Raw genomic sequence first — 13,638 nt, 5'->3', positions numbered from 1 at the left:
GCAAGTATGTGAGGACTGTGGGGGGGTCATGTTCCAGTTACAACATGTAGTTGGCATGTATGTGCATGTTCAACGAGTGAGGTAATCTCAATAAATATACTATCCATGCATATCCTAATAAGCTGTGGTGTTTTCGAGAGAGTGCCGTGTGTACCCAAGCCTCAGCATCAAAGTGCTTCATTTTGACAAATAAGTGAACAGAAAGATCTTGATAACATTGGCCAGGGATTTATGTTGATTTCTCTGCTCTTTTGATCAATAGTGGTTGCAAAGTTTTTAGGAACACCAGACTGGACCAAAAGGTCCCACGGACAACCCCCTGCCCCCCCCGATTAGCTGATCTTTGATCTGTTAAACAAGGGCAGTGTTGCGTATTACTACGCTGTTGGGCGCATGCGTGAGCCATAACGAGGCTCACGCATGCGCAGTGTAAATAAACATGGCACGTGCGGCAGTTCGCGCCGGGGACCGCAACCATCCACACGTCTCCGGCGTGGCTCCTTGAATGCATGCAGAGCGAGTGTGTGTGTGATTGCGTGGGCCTCCCAACGCCCCCACGATACATAACACTGGTGACGAGGACGGCGCGGGAGCCATCCTCCGCTCCGGCAACGTTCCAGGAGAAGAACGTTGACTCGCATTTACACAAGTCCACGCGTATGGCAGGCGGCCATCTTGGTCAACACGTGAAAGGCAGTGGTAGCGGCCCGTGAGGGTGCTCGTGCGCCACTTGCACTTTTGCTTTGCCCAGCAGCAATTTTTGGAACTCCCACAGCCCTCACTTCTACAGGGCTGTGGCACAAGTCACCAGGAGGAGAAAAGGGTGCAAGAGAAGCACCACATCGGAAAGGGGACTCAGCACACCAGCCCAGCAGCCACAGAAGGTGTCCAGCAAGTACTGGTGAGTGCTATTCGCCAAAATGGGGGAAGATGATGACCAGGATGGTGCAATTGCCCCCATCGCACGCAGGATGAACAGCACGCTAAGCCCCATGCCTGAATTTGACACTACAGGCCCTCCATCTAAGCTGGGTCCGAAATGGCTCCTGTGGGTGAAACGGCTATAAATGTTTTTCACGGCCGCGGTGGTCACGGAAGATGCAGAAAAAATCGCCATCATGGTATACTCGGCAGGGTTGGAGGTACACAAGATCTATGACTCGCTGACTATCCCTGTGGCCACCTACGTTGCGGTGAAACAAGCATTCAGAGATTACTTCCTCCCCATGGCAAATGTAGACTTTGACAGGTTTGTCATGGGTGCGGAGAAGCAGCGAGATGATGAATCGTTGGACAAGTTCTGTGCGCGACTCTGATACCTAGCAAGCTCCTGCCGATGGGGTAACGAAGAGGAGATGGTTCGTAACCAGTTGCTGCAGGGGTGCAGCTCCGGAAAACTGCGAAGGCAGGTTTTGAGAGAACCTGGGCTAACCCTACAACAAATCCTAGACATGGGGAGAGCGTACGAACTGGCTGATGCCAGGGGGGCGAAAATGGACACCGCCACCAATGCAAAAAAGGAGGAAGAAGCTTTTGCAGTCGGTCGCTATGCACCTGGGAAGACAAGATGGGCGCCAAGAGGTGGAGACCCACCCACCGGTCACAGCAATGCTCCATCATGCCAATACTGCGGATATGACCTGCCACATGTAGGCGAGTGCCCCGCCAAATCTAGAACCTGCGGCAGGTGTGGCACTCAGGACACTATGCGAGAGTGTGCAGGGCAACAACACCAGTCGCAGCGTCAAGGGGTCCAGAGAGAGTTGGCAGAGGCACCTCTAGGAGAATTAGGGGTGTGTCGTCCATTGAACAGAGCATGCAAGACTTAAACATCGCAGAAGAAGAGGAAGAAGAGGACGAAATCTTCTTCATCTCCAGTATCGCCAAAGGACCAGGGAAGCGGCGTCAGCCCAAGTGCACAGTGAACATTGGAGAAACACCCACGCCTGTCCTGATAGACACTGGAGCATCCGTCTGTGTGCTAGCGACCGAGCACTACAATGCGTTGCCTGGCCCACCAGGGTTGGCAGAGTCCACGGCACACATATATGCTTTTGGTGGGCACACTCTCCACTCCCCATTCAGGGGGTGTTCGTAGCTCCGGTGACTCACGGACAGACCAGAATCAAGGCAAGATTCTTTGTCACAAGTGTGAGCTCACACTCACTCCTAAGTTGCGCTGCCACGGAAGCGCTAAACCTTGTCCACTTCTCATTTGCGGTGTATTGCACTGATCTGGAGAACCTACTGCAACGGTTCGAGACAATCTTCAATGGCATAGGAAAGCTGAAAGCGGATCCAATACGCCTCCAAACACCATCGCATCCTGTTCCATCTGAGAGCACAGGTGGAGAAGGAGTTGCAATCCCTGGTTGACCGAGACATCATCGAAAGGGTGGAAGGCCCCACCCCGTGGGTCTCCCCTATCGTAGTAGCCCCGAAGCCCAGGCAGTCTGTTTCTGGTGCCTATGTGTATTTGTTCTGTTTTCATATAAATATTGATCCCTAAACAATGGAGAAGTACCTCATGCTGTGAAATTCATGGCGGGAAACGCATCCCAAAGGACAACATCCCAGCCAATTAATGGACATTTCAATCAAACTCCAAAGCATATGTAAAACGGACGGCCAGTTATTGCTGCACAGAACATTACTGCTCTAATAGCAGTGTCCAGAATCCGGTCAAATATGCCCGGACACTACAGAAAATAGAAAATCCTGTTTTTACAATTTCACCATTTTTTTTACATACATATATGTAAAGGGTTTAAATATTTTTGGGAAATGGTTGGGGTGGGACACGGGTTTGTGGGGGGACCCCCCTAAAGCACAACACAAAAAAAGTGCATTTTCTATAACATCTTTCGTTATAAAATATTCAATATATGTTCATTCTTTATAAAATACTTTGGTATAAAGACATGTAACCGGTGTGCCTTGACTAGAGATGGTGTGTGCATATTGGCTTTGTCCAGAGATTATTATCTGCTGTTAAATTGTGTGATCTTTCTTAAGGATTTGAGCATTTAAAACAGTGGTCGGACAAGTACAGAGAATACTGTGAAATTGGCACCAGGCCACATTTTGACAACATTCTCATGCATACCTTGTTGTATCTTGGATTTGCTCTTCTAGAATGTCCTCATGTGTGTGACCTTTAGTGTTATTATCCACAGTGCCACATCCCATGATAACAGGCCCCATGTTCATTAGGTCTTCATGTCTCTCTTCCAATGACATTGTCATGTCTCCCACTTCCCATAAAGTCATCAAGGGACAGTCTGCTCATATTGTCATAATGTTTGCCTACTCACATGAACTCATCAAATGTGTCTTCTTCCAGGATGCCATCAGGTGTCCCTTCTCCTGTGGTGCCTTCTTGTGCCTTTTTCCATGGGTCCATGAAGGCATCTAAGAAGTCATAATGACCTCTTACCGCTATGACGTTATGTCCCCAGCCTCACATGCTTTCATCATGCATCCGGCATCCCATCACCTGTCCCTTGTCCAATGACTTTATCAAATGTCCTTCCTCTCATGATGTTCTCCATACATCCCACCTCTCATGAGATCCTCAATGCCCTCCCCTTTCAACTTGCATATCCTCTCTGTGTTCTCTAAATGCATCAAGTTCACTTGTTCTTGGAATATCCAACAATGTTTATACTTCTACTGTTTTTGCTTCTCTAGTGGCTTACCCTTGTGTTACCTCCTAGCATATCAGTGTCAATAGCATATCCCTTCAATTGATCAATTTTCTTTTCTTGCAGCTGACGGAAGAGAAGTCCATACTAGCGGAGCAGCTGCAGGCTGAGACAGAGCTTTTTGCTGAGGCGGAAGAGATGCGAGCTAGACTGGCCTCCAAGAAGCAGGAGCTGGAAGATATCTTACATGAGCTAGAGTCGCGGGTGGAGGAGGAAGAGGAGCGCAACCAACAGCTCCAGAATGATAAGCGCAAAATGCAGCAGAATGTGCAGGTCTGAAGAATCATTTTGATAAAACCTCACCTTGTGTCCGTTGGAAAGGGTTTTCTGCTCTAGTCCTTTGGCTGTAGCAAGTACATGTGCGAGAGACCTCGGATACTGGTACAGATAAGGGTGTCCTTCCTTGACCGTAGCACAGGTGTAGCGAAGAGTCGTTCGTACCCCTCCCATTATGGCACCACAGGTATGGATGGGTGTGTGCTTGCTGCATTACTCCTTGGGCTCTAAGATCTGCTGCATGTGCCTTTGGGAGTGGCCTTTCTACATTGTTACTTGTTCATGCCACATGTACCCATGGGAAGATTCCTTCTGCCTCACTATTTAAACTGCAAGTACTGGTGGCAGAGTTTGTCTGCTGCCCACTCTATGCGTTGGGCTGCAATAGAAACAGGTGGGAGAGTCTCTCCAGGCTCCCACTAGGCAGCTGCTCCAGGGAGCAGTGGGATAGCCATTCCTGATTCCGGCATTGTAGATACTCCGAGGAGCAGTGAGAGACCTCCTGCTCTGCTCTATTCTCTGGTAATGGCTGAATAGTCCTTCCAGCTCACGCTGTGAATACCCCTGATGCTACTGTTGGGAGAGCACTCCTGCCTCATTCCTTTTGGGGACCCCTTGTGGGGATTATAGGTATCATTGGCTGATCCCTTCCTACCTCAAAACGCATTTTTACCATTTATAGCGGTGGGGGGTAAAATGCCTCGTAAACCCTCTTCATTTAGCCTTAAATGGATATAGTAGCAGAGCCTCTAGCCTCAACGATTCAGCAGAATCAACAAGACTGCTTTTAAAACCAAACAATCAGCTGCACTCCTGCCAATGGTCTAATGATTTTTGATCTCTTAATTCCTGAGAGCCATGCCCTTGGGCTTTATCCCATGATATAGGTCCTGGAGCTGCAGAGCTGCACAATCACCATGACACTACATACCAAAGAATTGGCCACACTGAAGATTGTCAACCTTATTATACCTCTTCTATACTCATAGGTTTTGTTACCGAAATAAAAATAACGAATTAAATCTTTCGGGAAAAATAACGAAATATAAATATACAGGGGGTGGGGTAAAGGGTTAAAAGGTTTAGGGGGTGGTTCATATTGGGGTTACAATCATAGGGGAATGGGGGGGGGTTTGGTTGGTACCACCCCCAACGTAAATAAACATCGATATTTTTTTCTGTTTAAGATTTCATTTGTTAAAATTAATTTCGGTAACGTAACATGGAATCATGGACGTCTTCCTCTCTACCATAACTGCTTATCCACTCCCTTATCCTATCTTTCAATTGTTTTCTTACCATAACCCTTTCTTCCTATTTGCTTATGTCGATGGGGCAAAGTTAATTTCTCATAACCCAATTTACAGTCAAAACTCAACTCTGTATTCTCTGATGCTTAAAACCCATTGTACTGAATTAACCTAAGCTAATGAAGATATTTAAAAATAACAAAAAGAAGTTACGCCTGGCATCCGAAGAAATGTGCTTTTGGGTACATGTTTAAGGAGCACAGGTTTTTCACATCTCCAGTACAACTCGCTAAAGCATTTCTGCAACCGGAGCAGTTTTCCAGCAGAAATACTGCATGCCATAATATAGCTTTATAGACCTGCAGCGAGGGCTGTACCGGGCATTATGGGCCCTGAAGACCGAGTTAATTTAACGAGGCATGAGGGACCATAACGCCCGGTACGGCCCAAGCTGCAGGTCTATAAAGTTATTGGAGCACCCTCACTGTTTAATTAAAGTTGAATAAATGAGACATGTTTAATTGAAGTACAAAAAATTGCAAAACGGTAAATAAATGTTGCAGACATTCTTTGTACTTCAATTAAACATGTCTCATTTTCTTTATAGGTTGGTGTAAGTTGCTAGGGTCGGAGGAGTATTCTACCAAAGTGTAATCAGGTGTGTGTATGCCTGCCCCCTTCACCTTCACTTTCACTTGTCCCTACATGAACACGTTGGTTTTGCAACGTGCCTTTCGGAATGGAAAGATCCTCCAGAGACTCATCACCCCCCAATATCACCATTTTGAAATCCAAAGCAGATAAACCCTCAATCACCACATCGCACACCCGACCAACCTCACCCCAGAACAACCTCACCAACCTGCAGTCCCACAGCATGGCCTCCAACGTACCTTCTTTTTCACTTATCCAAAAGCTTCCATATCTAAATTAAAACCGAAAGCGTTACCTTCACTTTCACTTGTCCCTACATGAACACGTTGGTTTTGCAACGTGCCTTTCGGAATGGAAAGTGAACTCTTTCCGTTCCGAAAGGACACTTGTTCACGTAAGTAAATGAAGCCCGAACACTACGGGCTGTAATCAATCTGCGGGCTATACCAGTGCATATAGCCCGCAGATTGACCAATCACCAATGCCAAACACCTGCTAGGGTGTTCTAATGACCATTACTATATGGTTTCATTTAGGAAATGCACCTAATTATGACAATATCGATGGGTTGGCAGTAATGGATGCAGTTTCACTGAAAGGGCGCATTCAGAATATCGGAAAATCTGCATCCGCACTTTTCCTGTTTTTGGAATCCATTTCCCTCTCGTTTGGGTTAGAAAATGCTATTTCACAAAATGGTCATTCCTGAACCTATTGTGCATTGCATGGGACACGTGGTGAGAGCAGTGGTATCCGGGATACGACATTCTCGTCGCCTTTGATGTCACAAGCAGGATTTTCTTTTCAATTGCCACCTCCCTCTCTATGGTAGAGGCACACATTGGAGGTGTTTTTTTTTTTTTTGCAGTGTTTGAAATGCATCCCCTGGCATTATTTACCACACACAATCCATAAATGGGTCACCCCCTGTCCCTTTATACTATAAAGGGCACCTTCTCTTCATCCAGGGAAACAATATATAAAATCCAAGCAAATAGAGTAGGTTGCACTTCCCTCCTATTGCTCCGGTGGACACCAAAGTCTATTCATCTCGTCAATACTTGACGATTAATCTTTGGCGCACTCTGCTACTTTCAAATATTTATCCATTTTCCGTTCCACAAATCGTCAAAAAATTGTGGATTATTAAAATCCATTTAACATTTTATTATTGCTTGTACATATCTTATTCACTTCTCTCAAAAGTGCATATTAAGACGAATGGTCTCTGTGCAAAAATACAATAAAGTGCAGTAACCGTACATCAAAACACCATAAAGTGCAAGTGCATCAAAGTGCTATCTCAGGAGAACATCTCTGTCAAACAGGCTTTGTAGGGGCGGCATAAGAAGGTACCTCGCTGCTACATACAGTGTCGAAGAGATTATCGCCTGGTCAGAAATGATTACATAGAAAAAAAACGGTGCCTTTGGTCATGCGCTACCTTCGGTACAACAACACATATGATTCACTGAAGCTACAGTTCCCCCTTCTGGGAAACAAAAATGCCACAACGGATAGTAAACAAGTTGGCATCAAACATGTGACACCAATTTTACAGGCGTTAAGTATTTACCGCATTCAGTATTCATACGAATACCACATGCTGTAAATACCCCATAATCAGGCAGAGCAGTACAACAAGCACTAGTCAGAAATACTGCCTATTTTACTGTGACTGCCTAATTTTTAATGAGGCCCTTTAGTGTGTATTTCTACAACAAAGCAAGCAAGGACTGGATTCTGTCTGGGGTGGCACAAGATGGATTATAGGGTATGTGACAAGGTGGTCAATGGGTCACAAGGTAAAAATTGGTAGGGTTCAACTTTTATTCTCAGAAATGCTATTGGGAGGCCTAAAGGCCATAGCCTTATCTAGCCGACTCCTTCAGGGGCTTTCTGCAGGACCTAGCAGGGCAATCTAGTCGACCTGGCACCATCGTCTGCCCGTCATCCTCTTCACAATGGCTGTCTCCTAAGCCTCTCCTCACTTGCCTTACTCCTGTTTTCTCCACCTCTTCTCTTTCTCACTCTACGAACAATGTTCCATTATCGTCCCAGTTTCTCCCCCATCTTCTACTTCCAGCTACCAACTGATCTCCTCCTATAATCAATTTCCTGGACTTACTGCTCTCTCCTCTCCTCTTCTCTTGTCCCCACCCTCTCAACACATTTCTCCTATTTATCTCTGTCTCACCCATTTCCTCTCTGTCCGCCAACTCCCTTCTGGCCTCCCTCTTCACCAACACCCCCCCACCTCTACTCAACTCCTCTCTCCTTCTTCCTCTCACCTCCCCCAGCCTCCTCCATCCTTCCTACTCGCCCTCCAAAACTCCATCCAGTCACTCACATACATCCAAATTGGTACCCCCACCCCCCTCTTGGCACCTTACATCCCCTCTCTCAAAGCACTCCAAAAGCTTCCTCCCATTCTCCTTCACCTGCTACGCCCTCCACAAGGGGAAAGCCCGGTCCGTTCTCATTTTGCAAAACAGTTAATTTCTCCTGTTCCAGACCAGGTCTTGTCATTTGGCCCCAGAGGCATTGTGGTACTTGTGGTTCCTGTTTTTTATTATTGGTTTCTGTTTCCTGGGACCTTTGATCCATAGTGGGTTTCTGAAGGGTTTGGGCATGCTGGTCATCGTATTCCCTGCAAGAATAGAAAAAGAGACCTCCCCAGGATCGAGGCTGACAGGTAATGGCATAGAGAGTGAGGCACCAATTAAACAGTACGCATTCATGGTGTCAAAAGGCCCTGAGACTGCAGCTGTCCCCACACAACACTCCCAGAGCACCCTGACCCTAGGGTTGGTTGGGATCGTACTATGCATTGAAATGGGGCCCACCCCAGCTCTGAATAGGTACTGGAACCTAGTGACCGGGGCAAAGTCATGACCCTCTCACAGATACAAAAAAACGATCCCAGTTTTCAATAGGTCTGTGAACCTTAGCCCGTTTCTCTTTTCCCTCTGGTTGGGTCTGCTCCCTTAGAGGAAACAAACAACTTGTGATTTTAGCATCGCACACTCCTTTCTTTGCTGTTGGTTGGGTCTGTCTTGATTGTGGTTGTGTTGATCGTCCCTGTTGTTGATGCCATCATGGTTTGGCTTTGTGCACCTTGGATCTCCTACCAGGGAATCCTGCCTCCTTTGGTAGGGTCAGGTGTCAGGCAGCGCTATAAATCTAGGATGCAAGGGGTCGTAGCTTCCCCACCTAATGACAAAGTGCAGGTATTAAGGGCGGGCCCTCGGCCTCTCCCCCACTGTATTACCTTTGTCAGGTCCCTCGTCCCCAACGCTTCCCTAATTCCACCCGTTTGCTCATCTCTCCTGCCTTTTGTGTCTCTCTTTTCTGCATTCTCTCTATTCCTTATCGTCGCTCCACCAGGTTGTCCCTGTCTTCTTGTTTGCCCCTTCTGGTTCGCTTTCTCTTTTCCACTGTGTCTGTTTCTCTCCCTCCAGCCCTTTCCTTCTGCCCCCTTTACTATTTTCCATCTTCTTTGTTCATCTCCCCTAATGTATGCTCTTACCTTTTACTCTCCCACCTTAGGGTTGACCTTCCCTGTGCCCTCCTCCTCTCCACTCTCTTACCTCGGCTCCCTCTTCTTGCAGTACTGTCATGCTCTAACCTGCATCCCTCTCTGCCTACTTCTAACTCCAACACTCCCCATTGGCCCGGCTTCCTTTTTATCTCCCTGAGGGATTGGGTCCGGGACAGGCACCTGCTCAAGACGAATCTGCTGCGATTGCTGATTGTGTGTGCCTCAGGATTAGGTGCTAGCAACCCAACCTACAGAATCCCCAGGGGACCGTTATTCACTGGCGGACCGCCCTGCGGCTCCCCCATTTTGGAACTAGTGTGTGAGTGGCTTTTATTCCTGTTGCTGTTCAGAAGTTTTGTTGTCGCTGCCCAACTACCATTCGGTAAGACCTTTTGAGTGTTCTGGTATGTGCACAGCCTCCTGTGTCAGACTGCAAGCGCTGCACATGAACATGTGACTCTGAATGAACTAAGCGTCCCTAGTTGAATGGTTTGGCGCACGAATGTATGCGGTGGTATGTCGATGAACGTCTCATTCCACCCTTCCATTTCTCTGTGTTGCAATCATGGAAATTAATTATTGAAATGTTATAAAGCCCCGAATCACCACTGGAGTGGTCTTGAAGCAACTATCCTTGTTCAAGCTTTAGGGTGAGTCGTTTCCCTGCACCAGGATCCCAAGACCTTAGTCTGCTGTAGGAAAATGAAAATAAGTGGAGATGGGAAAGAATGGTTAGGAAGAGAAATTAAAAGAGCACGTGAATGGAAAGAATGTAATAAGGACATGTGGATGTATTAGGGGTTCAAGAGGTGCTTAGGCCATCCTAAGTATAATGCAAGGCGTGATTGGCTAGGTCTTGAGAAGTAGGCTGCCACGGCAAGGACAAAATAGCCCCAAATATGTGTTGCTTACATATACAAGCTTTGGGGAATGGGTAAAAAGGGTTTAGAGGAGAAAGAGGATTCCAGAAATTAAACCTACTTTGTATTAAATATTTAGAATCATAGGGTACACACCAAGAAACCGGTAATTTGTGAGCATTTATGGGTGATCAGGTGTTCTAGTGTTAGATAGGAGTTAATCTTGCACAGTTGGCCTCTTAATACTTAAATAAAAATCCACTAGAAGTCTAATTTCAAATCAGGCAAAGTGCATTGCATCACTCAACATAACATCTCAGACTTCTATTGCAATGTAAAGCCACGGGTATTCAATCAATCACCTTTATTTCAGTAATAAATACCATAAAAGCACAGGCAATCACTATGCACATTAAAATCTTGAAAACATTTCGCATACATTACAGAACCTATTCGTGCAAGTCTATATCAATCATGTTCAGAAAAGTGCTTCAGGCTTGCAGTGCAAAGACTATAGGGACAAGTCTCCAGTAATACAATATCAGGGAATTCCATAAGGGCACATACAGTTAGTCCAAAACTAGTCTCTGCAAAACAATGCAACACACATCCTGATTGATAAAGTGCTTCATGCTTGAGATGCAAATAGTTCACAGTGACCTCACCTGGGGCATATTTGCTATATTTATCAGCACCTTCATTACTTCAACACTAGCCATAAATCAGACCTGCCTATGCTAATATAGCATCTAGGGGGTTGTAGGCAACCTTATTTGGTGTTTCTAAATGTTGGCAATCCTCCTCCTTCATGCTCTGGGCAAGTAATCAGGCTATAGGAGGAGTTGCAACAGAGTTTCATAGCCTCATGGACGGTTCTAGTCTGCCTATTCAGAAATAGTGGTTTCAGGAATTTTACTTAAATCCATATATCCTGTACAGATAAACATGAGGTGGATGACACTCTCCGGTATCATGCCACAAACTGGGCACAACGCCTCACTTTCACCACTCCAATTGCTGGTCCATTGTCTCACAGCCAGAATATCCAGGCGCAGTTTGGTATACAATGCTCCCCGGTATTTTGGCTGCACATTGTCCAGATATATTTCATAACCAGTGGTTGCCTTCTGGTCCCAGGAGTCACTGAGTCTAGTATTTAATTCACTTTGCCCAGGATTTCCAATTCAGCTTTTACCCTTAATGTCTTATTCAGTAAAGCCCTAGATGAAGATTTCATCATACCCCTTTCGGACCAGATGATGTTGAGCCCCAGGCAACAAGTTCATTACTTATATGCTGGAACCAGGGGAGCGAAGTCCCTCCTGGTTGACTCAAGAGATCAATCACTGTCTTTCTATTTTTGTGTGATCCCTCTTTTGACCAAATTCTTATCCAAAATTACAGAGGTTTGGATTTGCACAATGAATCCAGCCTCTGTAGATCTAACTCCAGATAGTCTTGTACATTTGGGGCACATTTCTGCAAACTTAACACTTGTTTAATGAAATTATTGCCAATTACTGAAAGTGGGCCATAGTTTGCATGCCACCATAGCTCTGTCCCATACAAGGTGGCTTTCCTGGCCTGCTGCTTATAGGCCTCAATCGACACCTTAACTGGCCCGCTCCCATGTACACGGGCAACCCACTATACCTCCTCAAGGATTGACTTGATCTGTCTGTCGGCTGCCCATCAGCAATCATCTCTTGCCCTCAACCCCAAATAATCACATGTATCCACTTGCTCAATAGATTCCCCATTCAGCTCTACTTACATCCTTGCCATAGTAAGTGGACCTATCCTGCTTCTGGGAAAATGCGACAAAGTTAAACACAGATCCTAATCGGATCAATGCTCTTTTCTTCCATTCCCAGATGGGCAATTTATCGGGAACCTCTCTCCTCCTAACCATTGCTTGAATAAACCACAGCCATTGTCCATGCAAGTTTTGATGCAAACATAAGCAGTGCTGCTGCAGCTGTAAAGCCCCCCTCTGATGAGGACATTCTTATAATTGACATTTCTTAGGGTGGCAAATAGTCTTAGAGTAAAAGAGGGCTTGCCAGACACAAGAGGCCGGGTCCGGCTCGGGAGCTGGGAGAAATCTGCCTTATGTCGCCTCCAGTGCCTGCATCACAAGTGGGTGGGGGTTCCCGGTCCCCAGGCTCACCGCAGTCCCCTCTGCTGGCCTCCAGCATTGAACTTAGTCTCTTGTCACAGTATTCATTCACTCTGTTTAAACCTTTGGTTCCAGCCCTAATGAAGATGCACAGCATAGAAATGGTGCAATGATTTTGTTAGAAGTATTGGCTCGAATACTTGCTAGACATAAAGTGTGCAGATCAAACATTGGACATGTTGACATGTGGTACATCAAACTTAGAAAAGTAGACAGACATGTATATAAATCCATCACTGGGTAAGTCGTTGAGACGCTGGCAGGTGAATGAGCTGTTCTTAAGGTAGACTAATACATACCCAATCATCGAGACGATCAACATAGATTCTGCCTTCCCCCAAACCATAGAGTGCTTCACTGGTGCTGTAAGTTTCTCAACCATTCTTTGTCCTCAGGATCTGGAGGAACAGCTGGAGGAGGAAGAAGCAGCTCGGCAGAAGCTCCAACTTGAACGAGTGTCAACCGAAGGGAAGCTGAAGAAGATGGAAGAGGTCATCCTTTTGCTGGAGGACCAGAACTCCAAACTCAGCAAGGTGAGATGGGCAGGAAATCTGCCCCTGTGGGTTTGGGCGCTGGGGCACAGCGGGTGGTCTGCAAAGACATCTGACCAGTTCATGATTGCACAGGGTGGTCTAACTGGTGTTGGAATAGGCAATGAGGAGGAAGCAGCGTTACAAGAAATTTGACTAAAAAGGATATCCAAAATAAGCAGATTTTGAGCAAAGAGGTTTAACCGACATGGGATTATTCACTACAGTTTAGCCGCAATGAGACTGGGAAGTGAGGCTTCACCAGCGAGGAACTGGCTAAGGATGCCTTCCTATTATGGGATTGAGAAATATGGTCTAACCAGCAGGGGATTTGCAATGAGGGACGAGCTGCGTTGGATGGGACAATTATGTGCAGTTTCATGCGTTGTTACCAACCAACTTTTCACCACATTTTTTTAACCACACATCTGTTGCCACTTTTTTGACAAAATGAGGGGAGAGACCCACTGCCCCTCCACCCATCCCCTTACCTCCCTCCTCGCTCCCCACCTCTCCCCATAAAATGCTGGCTCACACAAATCAACCACCTATGATGTTTCTTAGAAAAATAGGCAGTAAAAAATATCTGCAGTGAAAATTCTTCAGTAAAAATGGAGTACCATAAGTCCTACCTGTGTGGGACT

General features: G+C 46.2%; 1 protein-coding gene across 5 annotated transcripts in view; it reads left to right on the top strand.

The window, feature by feature from the left end:
• The window catches only part of LOC138454056 (myosin-10-like), a 623,027-nt gene that overhangs the window by 512,749 nt on the left and 96,640 nt on the right, over window positions 1-13,638 (top strand). For all 5 annotated transcript variants that reach the window (XM_069607013.1, XM_069607016.1, XM_069607014.1 and 2 more), the window contains 2 exons: window positions 3,771-3,977; window positions 12,860-12,997. In XM_069607013.1, coding sequence (XP_069463114.1) covers window positions 3,771-3,977; window positions 12,860-12,997 — 345 coding nt within the window. The remainder of the gene's footprint in view (window positions 1-3,770; window positions 3,978-12,859; window positions 12,998-13,638) is intronic.

Source organism: Ambystoma mexicanum, chromosome 1p (assembly GCF_040938575.1).
Source record: "Ambystoma mexicanum isolate Mex_15411 chromosome 1p, UKY_AmexF1_1, whole genome shotgun sequence".
Lineage (NCBI taxonomy): Eukaryota > Metazoa > Chordata > Amphibia > Caudata > Ambystomatidae > Ambystoma > Ambystoma mexicanum.
The sequence above is the reverse complement of the archived record's forward strand: the minus strand, read 5'-3'. Positions and strand labels throughout refer to the sequence as shown.